This window comes from Molossus molossus, unplaced genomic scaffold (assembly GCF_014108415.1).
Source record: "Molossus molossus isolate mMolMol1 unplaced genomic scaffold, mMolMol1.p scaffold_m16_p_14, whole genome shotgun sequence".
Lineage (NCBI taxonomy): Eukaryota > Metazoa > Chordata > Mammalia > Chiroptera > Molossidae > Molossus > Molossus molossus.
This window is the reverse complement of record NW_023425349.1, coordinates 71,801,604-71,813,970: the sequence shown is the minus strand read 5'-3', so window position 1 is coordinate 71,813,970 and position 12,367 is coordinate 71,801,604. Positions and strand designations below refer to the sequence as shown.

Here is a 12,367-nt window from a genome sequence, read left to right as displayed (position 1 = left end):
ACCGATTCAACAAGTCCCACGTCTGAGTGCAGAGGAGCCGAGCAGGGGAACACAGCAGCCATTATGCGCTCGTCAATAGCTCATGGCAGGCGGGGACAAAACAGTCCGCTCTCATGAGAGGGAGAATCTGGCCAGGCCAGAGGTCTCCCAGCTCCTCCCAGGGCAGTGCACGCCTCCGGCTTCACCTGGGCACAGCAGACACCCCGCCTCGGACGTGCCCTCCAAGCACTCAGATGGTGTCACATGAACTGCAATCCTGCATATTTTTGCACCACAACAGGCAAAGCTCTTCATTTAATGGGGTAACGGGAATCTCTTCAATAATTTTTCATGCTGGCTGACATTAAAAAAAAAAAAGCAAATGCCTTTTCAATCTGCAATTTCTTCAGCTTTTCCCCGCGTCGTCTTTTAAAGTTACATTGGCTTGGGCCTAATTCTAAAACTGTCCATTTAACTTCCTCCAGCAACTGCAGCTCTTCTTGGAAAGGGCCTTCAAGTGATGCTGACTTAGGCTTTCGCATTCACTCGGCTCTTATCTCCAATGCCACATTTAAGTCTCGGCCATTTAAATAGCTGCACACTTTGAAAACCTCACCTCTCATATAGGTTGTCTGCCACTCAGGTTTTCTCCTTACCACAGTTGCCACTGAGGAAGAATTTAATTTTAGGGTCTCCAAAACATGAGAAGTAGAAAATAAACAGCGACAAGAAAACAGGAGCCGGAAAAGGGAAGAAAACTGTCACTTTGTCGCCTACTGTCTCCTACCTCCTGAAAGGTTCTGCTCTGGTCCCCACTGTCCTCCAGGTACGCAGAGAGCTTCCGGAGAGACACTGCCACGTGAACTCGCGACTCCGTTTGGCTGCTGTGGCTCATGAGGGACAGAGCAAGTCCAACTCCCAGGATACTGCCCGTGCTTAAATGCCAAAGAAGATGAGGTGTTAAAAGCTACGAGAAGCCCAGGGTGCCGCTCTTCACCTGTCCCAGGAGTGCACGGTGCGTCACAGTCTGAGGGGACTGGATTCTGGTTCTGTGGCCTGCTATGTCAGTGTGCCCCAGAAACACCACAAGCCTCCCCCCCAAGGCAACCTTTATAACAAGTGTCTGTGGCCCATGCTAGTGGCGTGTACCCACTGGAGAAAAACAAACAAGTAAAAACATGACATAGTTGGACGACAGCTCCAACTGGAGAGGAGGAGGCGTCAACAGCCGTGTAAGCAGTGCCCTCTGCACTGCGAGGAGCTGTGGCCCCTCCGCGCCCCATGGGGGGTGCTCTCCGATGAGCTGCAGAAGGACAGAAAAGACTCAACTTCGGGATACGAGCTGAGGACTTCTAATAACGGGGATAAATGCAGGGCATGATTACGAGGTCCTGCTAAGTCTTCATGTTTCCCAGTCAACTCCAACAAATGGAATTTCTTTCTTAAAGAACTATATTCGTCTGTGCACAATGACATTAATCCTCTTCTCCCCTCTGATCCCTCGGAGTACCAGTGGGTCAGAGAGAAAATGGACAGATGACAGGCTTGTCAAAAGTTACCCCGTGTGACAATTCAATTGGGACCTGGGGCTTTTTGTGCCCCAATTCTCCTGAAAGAATACATATCCATTTAAGGAAATGAATTGTTCTCCCAGCAAACTTCTAGTTAGAATGATAAGATAATGCGGCTTGGAGGTAATTTCTCACTTAAAAAAAAAAGTTTCTGTCCTCATTGCTGCTCTTTACATTGAGGGAATATGGAGTTTTTCAGCAATCATCCTTGCTCTGGTTTGGCTTGCCTCTCCTCCTCATAGCCGCTGCTTAAGGAGACATTCCAGGGCATTTCTCCAATGACAGGTTTCAATGCCTGTATGTTATGTCACTGCTATCATATAGCATCAGTCTCCTTGGCTGGCACCAAGAACCTTCGCATCGTTTCATGAACATGTTGGTTATTTCCTCCAACACCTCTGTGCAAATAGAGCAGCATCTGATAAGAGACACCCAAAGGCGGGGGATGCTACAGGGTTTGCTCAGGGTCATGCAGAGCATTTCAAGTGGAGCATGGCCAGAAGACTTTTCTTTTCTTTTTTTTTTAATTCCCAGCCTTCTGTTCCATCTGTCAAACCCCTCCTGGTGCCCTGCATGATGCCATGATGAAATGCCTATGAGAAGGCAACATGGCTCATGTGTGTTTTTCTAGGTTCTATTACATAACAGTCTGGCATTAGAAAATCCCTTGTAAAGAAGCTGCTGCAGTAATAATCCAGCATTAGTCAGGCAGAGATGCTGGGACAGCTAACACAAATTTAGCAACATGCTCGGCCAGCATAATGCATTGCTAACCAGTTACATCGGCATCGAGCATCTGAACACTGAATGCTTTTGAGACAAAGCACATTTCTGAAGGAGAGGCTGCTCTCATTAGTATGGATTCAAGTCTTTCTTTTCATTCAGAATCTATGGGGAAGTTTTTCTGGCTATCTTTTGATACTGATGCATATAAAATTTGGATAGAATTACACCGAAGATAGAGATAGACAAAATGTGATTAATACTTTGAAAATTTTGACTTTTGCTCCCTCTTTGACTATTTAATTACTACTGATGCTTCAGATTACAAATGTGACTTCCTCAGGGACACCTTGCCTGGCCCAGCAAGGAACCTCTTTACTATTCTCCCATAGCACCCTGTACTAATTTACTTCAGACAATTTTAATTATAAACTCTGATGAGGATTATTTGGGGGATTGTTTAATTACCATCCATTTCATTCACTAGTCTGCAAGCTCCATGAGGGTGGGTGCCTCTCTGTTTTTTCCTCACCACAATATCTGCAACACCAAGTACACTGCTGGATGGGGCCAGGCATCCCACTGATACTTATTGAATGCCGAGAAGTGACCAAATGCAGAGTCTCAAGGGATTCTAAAGTGGAGAGAAGAGCTACCAAAAAACCAACAACAACAATGAAAAGAACACCAAGACTTGATTCTTTTGTTTAGTCAGAGGCAAAATTTATGAGTTGTAAAATCCATGGAATGTACCATCCAAGATTCAGTCGAGAAAACTTGGTTTCTATTTCCCGCCAGACTAATGAAAGAAAAAGGGGTGTCAGGTTCGTGTGGAAAAAGGATTCCTTCCAAAGTTCACTTAAGTACTGGGGTTCATCTTTCTAAAAAACAGGCAATTATCTACATCTTGCATTTTGGGCACAGAAAAATCTTTATCCCCTGGACTGAAGTTCTTCCTTCCCCATCACAAGGCATATGGGTACAAAGGCTTAGAAAAAGAGATCAGGGTTTTTAGTTTGCATTTACCTAAATATTATCACAGCATAATTAGTCTTAGACAAGGTTACATTCATGAATGATTCTATTCATTGCCACAGTCATAATCATTTAACTGTTGTAATATATGAATACATAATCTATGTACGTAAGTGCCAATGTAAATATGTTAGAGTGTGTGCACCTATTGACCTACAAAATTGTTTCCTTCTTTGTTTCATTTTTCCAGTATGCACCAAAAAGGTAGTTCTAAATCTTTATTCCTGAAGTTTCCTTCTGATTTCCAAATCTTCTATATATATTTTAATGTATTTATTTTTTGTCCTAAGTCTTAAAGATTCCCCAAGTGCTCAGTTCAACATTTCTATACTTGACTTCATTCCAGCTTCCCTTTGATATGCCTGCCAGCTCTAGAGCAAGAATAATAGGCAGAGGTAGCTTTCACATCTCTCTGTTCATTGGAAACAGAAAGGAGTTAAAAGTGTTGGTATTTCAGACAGATGAAATAAAAACAAGCATTATTAGGTATAAAATTGAGGTTTTTGAATTGCTAACGTAAATTTTCTGTAAGAATACTAAGCCCTGGCTGGGTGGCTCAGCCCAGGAGGGTCACCCCATACACCAAAAGGCTGCAGGTTCGATTCCCAGTCAGGACACATACCTAGGTTGCAGTTTCAATCTCTAGTTGGGGTATGTATGGGAGGCAACCGATCGGTGATTCTTTCTCACATTGATATTTATCCCTCTCTCTCTAGAAATCAATGAACACACCCTCAGGTGAGGATTAAAAAAGAAAAGAAAAAACAAAACAAAACAATACTAACAAATGATAGATAATTGAGTTTTAAAATTATATGTCCTATTATGCCATTAGTTATTTAAATGTCTTATCCAAGTATATTAAAATATTACTACCAGCCCTGGCCAGTTTGGCTCAGCGGTTAGAGCATCAGCCTGCGGACCAGAGAGTCCCGGGTTCGGTTCCCGCTAAGGGCAGGTACCTCGATTGCAGTTTGTCCCCGGCCTCAGCTGGGGTCATGTGGGTGGCAGCCAATCAATGTCTCTCTCTCTCTCGCATTGATGTTTCTTTCTCTCTTTCTCTCCCTCTCTACCTCTCTCTCTGTCTGAAGATAAATGCAAAACAAAATGTCCTGGGGTGAGGATAAATATATATATATATATATATATATTTCTACCAAAAAGAAATTCTGCGACTTAAAAGCTATGCAATTCTAATATGCGCTTTGCTATATCAACTGAGATGTAATGCTATATTTTTCCAAAATTAACCAGAGATCAATCCTCAATTCCCCAGTTTACTGTAGGCTATCCTGAAGATTAAGTACTAGGCCTTCTAATAATTAGTTCTAATAGCAGTTAACATTCGTATAGCACTTTACCCTTTACAAAGTACTATACAAATATTGTCGTATTTGTGAAAGCTCAATAGTGATTAACCAGCGCTCAGGTGGATAGCATGACTAGTTAGGACTGCGAGGACTGCAATGGCACAAGGAGTACCACTAGATGGCAGCACATTGTAAGTGATAGGACTACAAACAGACCAGTACAGGTGCTTGGTTCTCTCAGCAGGGACATGTCCATTAAATCAAGGAAGCGTGGTGAATTTGCTCTGGGTGAATTCTATTACTTGAGGTAGCAGGCTCCCAGATCTATTAACTACCTCCTGGTAATGCTTCCACCATTTCACTTGAGGGAGGGCAACTGCCCTAGACTCCTGCAATCTCATTAGACAGAGGAATACTTGATGCCATGAGCCAAGCATTCAAGCCTGAGACTAGACACATTTTTTTCAAATGGCAAGCAAGACCCACATGTCAAAGAAAAAATAATAAACACCATACCGTCAAGGATCAAACTGCTTTCTTTTTTTTTTTTCCTGATTAAAAAAAATGTATGTTTATTTTATTTCACCCATTCCTCCAATCCCTTCCCTTTTGGCAACCATGAGCTTGTTCTATACATCGAAGGGTCTGTTTCTGCTTGTTTATTCATTTGTTTTGTTTTTTAGATTCCACATATAAGTGTTTCTGTTTGTTTATTCATTTGTTTTGCTTTTTAGATTCCACATATAAGGGTCTGTTTCTGTTTGGTTATTCATTTTTTTTGTTTTTAAGATTCCACATATAAGTGAAATCATATGGTTATTTGTCTTTCTCTGTCTGATTTACTTAGCAAAATACCCTCTAGGTCCATCCATGTTTTTGCTAATGGCAAGGTTTCATTCCTTTTTATTGTGAATAATATTCCAGCTTCCTTTCTGTTCCAATGTCCTCAATGCTGTGCTATTCAAGATAGAAAAATGGCTTTGAGGTCACACACCTAGGATTTCTCTCCAAGTTCCGCCACTTACTGTGTGACCTTGAACCAGTTTCCTATTTGAGACACACTTTCTTCACCAGTAAACCACAGTGATGATGAGTCCTGCCTTAGTATCAACAAGGAGGTGTAACCAGGGCTTAATCACACGAGGAGTGGATATGAAAACGCCTAGCACAGTTGTGGCTGCTCAGTATTAACTGAACTCCAAACCAAGAGGGAACAACATGAGCACTGCCACCCACACAGATTAGAAAAGACAAAACATACAATGTCATCAACTATGGGCATAACTGGAGTTTTGAGAGGACAGAGAGAGGGTTTTTTGAGAACCCGAGCTTAAATCAGGCACTGACAGACAAGCAGGATCTAACAAAATGGACAGCAAATGTCCGCTGGCCCTTTTCACCTGACTCTGCAGGATCAGTCCCCTGTCTAGCCTTTCTCCCCCTCTCCCAAATACATGTGCTCAATCATATTTAAAAAAATAGTTAGGAAGGTAAGAAAAGAAGGTAAAAATCAAAAAAGAAGAATCTTATTAATCTAAAAAGTTCATTTAAAGTCGAATATACTTAGACATGGTTAGTTCTTACATGCATGAATGCCCACACTGTGGATAATTCAGCTATTCCCACTGTTCTCCTTACATTCAAACAACCTTCCTGGAGACTAATAAAGATAATACATGAAAGTCATTCTTGACTGTTTCAAATGGATGAAAGTTTGGAGCATCTTAATCACAAAAATTTTTCCTAACTTTATAGTACTTGAGCTATAGCTATGATGTACACCTTTGAGTTGAAGGCAGAAAGAAGAAAGGAGAGAGAGAGAGAGAGCCCAGCTTACTCCTTGGTTATAAAAGGGAACACCACCAATACATGGATTCGGCTCAAAAATCTCACCTTTTCATAAGACCCAGGAACAGTTACATGGCTTTATACCTTCCATTAATCATTCTCTATATTCAAGAGACTTCAACCATGCCACTGAACTCTCTTTTCTCACAATCAAAGCCACACTCTTATCATGGGTGCCATCTCTAAAGTGTTTTTGTCATAAACTGGGTGGGAGTCAGTGCTTCTTATCCAAGCTTAGCCTGCATCTGAAAGAAGACCCCCGTCTCGACCAATGACTATGTGAAGATTTGAATTTGTTTATTCATAAAGAAATACCTGATGCACGAAGTGACTTCTATCATTTACCTTTTTGTTAGTTTGAACAAACAAGCTAGATGGTATGAATGTAACTTCAGATCATAAGTTCCTAAAGACCAGAAATGTAAACACTGATTTAACTCCTATTGGAACAATGCCCGTAATGGCAAAAAGTGAGTTCATAAATTGGAGGTCAGTGTCTATAATCTGTTGAGTTTCCAAGTAACAACAAAACGCAGAGGATCCAAACCTTAGGTTCCAAAATGTGTGTAAGCCCCAAAAGGCACAGTGTGGTCCCCAATGGTGTCAACACTTCAGAGAGCCTAATGGAACCATATGTTCTCCCGACCCAAGTCACATAGACTAACTGAAACACTAAACGTCTCACTAAATGAGTGTATAACACTGTTTTTTGAGGTATTATTTTCTGATTATTCCTCTTTGGTTATCTTTCATGATGGCAATGAGAAAATGAATTTTAAAATATTTAGTTCAATAGAAAAAAATGTTTAAAAATCATGAGGTCAGTGGGGTGAAAAAGGATCTATTAACTTTGAGGAGGTGGGAAACCCCTGGTGTAACCTGTATTTGTTTCCATTTTGATTCTCCAGACACTGGATTTCACGGGGAAATCTAAATCATGGGTCGAAGACTCTCTCAGTCTAATCAAATTAAAAAAAAAAACACAAAAAATAGTTTTCTTCAAAAGGTTAACTCATGCACACAAACCTCCAAATATATGCTTAACAGGATATGTAGAAGACAGAGCTAGGTAATAGTAAACTAATGACAGCCACAAAATGACATGTGCTGCTTTGTATTGAAACAAACTGTTTTGTTCAAACTGAAACATAGTTTTCAGAACAACTAAGCTTTAATTACAGATTTTTGATAATTACTGAAAATACTTTGCAAAGGAATTCAGGATTGGGTCCTACAAAGAGTTCACCATTGAATACATAATATGTGGCAGAGAAAAAAACGAATCTCTAAGTGTGTGTTAGAGCGGAGGGGGACTCAACATACTTGTACTCAAGACTGGTGTCAAAGCAGCAGTTTTCCAGGGCATCTAAAGACTTCATCAGAAGCAGGTTCATCTGTTGGCCAGAAACATCACTGGGTAAAGACCAAAGGAAAGATGGATTATTTAAAAATACTCAACTGTCCAAAATACTTATTGTATAATATTTTGCTCTCAATATTTTACTGAAAATGCACTTATTTAAAAAAAAAACCATAAAAGTAACAATCAATAATATTGACAATTCATATGTACTTTAATTTGTAGACAGAGAAACTGAGTCAGAAAATTTATTCAATTGCGTTTCTGAACATTACAATTATTTGCAAACCAATAAACCCTAACACTGCTACTTTTGCATTTTCTCAGCTCATTAAAACTTCCTTGTAATTGAAGTGTAGTTGGCAGACAATATTATTTTAGTTTCAGGTGAACAACATAGTGACTCAGCATTTATACACCTTAACGTGTGATCACCACAATAAGTCTAGTAACCATCTGTCACCACCAAGTTATTACCATATTATTGACTATGTTCCCTGTGCTATACACTACATCCCTGTAGCTTATTTTATAACTGAAAGTGTGTATCTCTTGTTTCCCTTCACCATTTCCATCCATCCTCCCATCCCTGCCCCTCTGGTAACCATCAGTTTGTTCTCTGTATCTATGAGTCTGTCTCTGCTTTGTTTATTTTCTTTTTTTAGATTCCACATGTAAGTGAAATCATATTATATTTGTCTTTCTCTGACTTATTTCACTTAATATAATACTAAGTCCATCCCTGTTGTCACAGAATTAGCCCATTCAAATTTTAAATCACTAAAAAATAAGAACCAAAGTCAGAATTCATTTAAAAAAAGATATTTCTAAGAATGCTGAAGTGATTGTCTTGAGAATATTTAATAAACCCATTAAGCTCAAATTACCAATGGCAGTTCACATCTCTTTCGTGCAGACTGCTAATTTTGATTTCATGTCTCAATTGTGGAGGTTACAAACTCTGTTCCTTTACTTACATTTTTTAAAAGGGGGGGGAAAAAACACCAGCCCTATATTTTTCTGTCTATGGTGATTGACGTGATTTTGTAATAATCTTGGTGAGAACTATGACTTGCATGGTAAAATAAACTTAAAAAGTAGTTTTTTCTGGCAGGGTTGTGGGCTTCATCACCAGCACTTGATTTTCGAGGGTCCCACATGCCAACTGTCAGGCTGTTGCCTCAGCGAATGCTAATGGGACTGAGGCCCCAGGAACACCGACCAGCCAGGGAGCACTTCCCATGTCTTCTCAAACCAGGACTAGAGTGACTTTGCTTGAGGTAAAGGATTAAATTTTCAACACACACACACACACACACACACACACACACACACACACACACTCTTTCTCTTTCTCTCTCTCTCTCTCTCTCTCTCTCTCAATACTTGTAACTAATAAGTCCTACTATAGTTGTTTTCTGGATTAAATTATATTTAAATATGCTAAACAAATGCTCAAGTACTAGTATCCTCTGAGTTAAGACTTAAGCAAGCTTTGAAATAATACGCTTTCTTGAATAAATTCTAGATTGGAATTTAAATTCAGGTGACTTTACTTTCATCAGCTTTAGCAAAAAATGGATTGATTGTCACAATTCTCTTTTACAAGGTGACTTCCATTCTTGAGACCAGCACATTGTCCTCATCCTATTTGGGCCACTTATTTGATGTCATCGATTAGTCAGAGTCAACAGCCCTCAAGACATTTACCTTAACTTCAGAAAAATGGAAACTTTCTCCAAGAATGCCATTATATGATGGCATTGTTGTTACCTAGCAAAAGATTTTTTAGTTCCAAAAGCATATATTTCAGATTCCTCTGCTCCAAGAAATCAGGAAGGTGGGAACGATGAATAATTTTACTGGTGGCTGCAGTGCTAATACACCAGCTAAAAGGAGAACGCTACCAAACCCAGAAGCATTAAGGCAAAACTAAGACCTGCAGCTATTCTGGGGGCACTCGGCCATGGGAGGAGCTTCCCGTGTCCTTCCCCAGGGTTCCCGCAGGTGCCCGGTTCAGTGACATCAGAAAGGGGTGGGAGGCAGCCTGGGAGCCAGAGACGAGTGCTTGACTGGATCGCCAGAGGTTTCTCCAGGTCCTGTGGTTCAATTAACCACAAACGCCTGTGAAGCCCTAAACCAGCAGCAGCCCACCTAAAACTAATGAGAAAGCGAGCCAGAGCCAGGAGAGGGAGTGACAAGTCACCTGGAATTAAGCTGCCAGGACTCATTTTTAGTTGTAAAACATGCTGCTTGAAAAGATACTGAAGAAAGAGCATGAACACAGATGGCGACGAGACTGCCATTTGTAGCATAGTAGCAAAGGGAAAAAAAAATCACTTTCAATTTTAAGTCTTTAAAAATACTGTCTGTTCTGTCACACACACAAAACATGCAGCAGTGAATTCACATGCAAAGGGCAGCTCTTTGTTCACGTGCAGAACCAGGCTATATATACTAACACTGCAGACGAGAACAAAATGAACATTCTGGAAACGTTTCACGTATGACCACAAAGACTAAGCCAACCCTTCCCAATCGTCTGACAGATGTTTCCAAGGGATGAAAATGATTATCTGAAATATGGTCAATAGAGCATAGCAATTCTCATAAAGGTTTCAGATCTGCACAAAACTCTGTAAATTACACATGGAAACGTAACCACTGGTTTTAAACTCAGATCTAAATATAGCATCATGTCATCCAGTTTATCCACAAGAGCACCATTTCTTGCCTTTGTGCAGACAGTCCATCTCTGCCGACCAGGGAAGTGGAACATCACCTCATACCACGCGGGATGCCTCTCCCTACTGCCTGCTCTAGTGCCGGGAAATGGGGCTAAATTCCAAGTCAGTGACGTCTAAATATTCATGATACTCAAATATGCATGCTGTACCACACTACAATAAATCCACATATATAAAATTCTAAGATCTGTTACAAAATAAAAAAATAAAATGAGTAACAAAACTAGATTCATGTACAGGAAGAGTTTCCCATTTAGTGGAATTTTCCACCTGGGTCTTTGATAGTCTACTAGCTCCATTCAAGGGTAAAGCGAGCGGCCCAAACCCGAGCCATCCAACTGAATAAACCACCCAGTATACCACGCGCAGACTGAGACTTCTGAAGGTCTGTCCGCCTGCAGCCAGGGCCAGGCATAAAAGCAGCACCGAACAGGGGGCACGTGAAGTTCTCGGCTGATTCAGTGATTCCCACACCCTCAGGCACAGGGCACCCCAATCATTTCCTTCCATTTCACAGTGGTATCGGGGTCAGCAGTCGTTTTCACCCTCTAAACGGGGAAGAAGCAGCTTTTCTTTATTCATGACACCATGAGATTAGACTTTTGCTCACACTGATTACACAGATGTATTCAGGGCTTTCATCTAAGCAGGAAATGAAGTTCAAGTAATCTATCACTTTAATAAGAGCAACCCTTAAACTACTTTAATATCTATGTGATGGTATTTTAGAAAGACAAATTCACTCATGAAGCAGACTGCATGGTCGACTTGTCCATCTCAAAAACTTCAGCAGGCACCTACTGCAGGCCCAAGGCTTGTGTCTGTGTGTCTGTGTGTCTGTGTGTCCGCCTGCACCACAAATAGGAAACACAGGGCCATTTTAATAAACTGTACCTGAGTTTTTCCTCACACAAGCGAGAGAGAAACATCCCCAGAGCAAGGCCCACGTGGATTTGCACGGCTTGAGACTCATCAGCACTCGGTTTCCCAGGTAACCTGGCAGTCAGCGTGGTCAGGATTTCCTCCACCTTCTCCTTGCAACAGATAATGAAAACTGGCACAAGCAGAGACAAAGCCGAGGCGGCTGCAGAGCGGGCGATGGCACTAGCTGTGTTTTCACCAGAATAGGATTTCTAGGACATGCCAAAGACAGAAAACGGGGGGTTGGCCTTTTGTTGAAAACAGGGCAGAAACACACCTATCACAGAAGCACTATGCGGCAATACAAGCTCTGTCAGATGCACCCCTGCCAAGCAGAAATATAATTTAGAAAATCTGTCGCTGTGTTTGTCTGCATGTTACGTTTTCACTCTTGCTGAAACAACTGGCAGCTAAACAATTTGTTAACTAATAATATCCTTTTAAATGTGAAAAAAGAAAACAAAAAAACAAATTCTAAGTGCCTCCTTTTAAAGGGTGTGAATTCCCTCACTAGAAAGCCAGAAACAATGTCAGTGTTTTGAAAGCCTACATGTGTATATAATGAAAAACCCAAAGTGAAGCTATCCAAGCTTGGAGAACCACCCAGCCACATTATAAATGTCCAGAAAGCCAGAGTTTTTTGGGAGAGCAAGAAAGGGGAGGGGGCAGTTTAAGTTTAGTATGGAGGGACCAGTGTAAATTTAGCACAGGGATCTATTGGCAGATCTCCCAAAATCTTTGGTGGGAACAGTGCCCAGTAGATGGATTATTTCCTACAGGGGGTTAATTCTTTTTGATTAAAAAGGAAGTTGAAATCCTAAAAGCCTCTGGTTACAAAGCAATAACCAGCTATTGAAAATGAAATGGAGAGCT

At 40.9% G+C, this 12,367-nt stretch overlaps 1 protein-coding gene across 1 annotated transcript in view; it reads right to left on the bottom strand.

The window, feature by feature from the left end:
• Nucleotides 1-12,367, bottom strand: part of FOCAD (focadhesin) — a 300,263-nt gene that overhangs the window by 45,213 nt on the left and 242,683 nt on the right. The window contains 3 exon segments of the mRNA XM_036260660.1: nt 767-914; nt 7,790-7,879; nt 11,468-11,706. Coding sequence (XP_036116553.1) covers nt 767-914; nt 7,790-7,879; nt 11,468-11,706 — 477 coding nt within the window.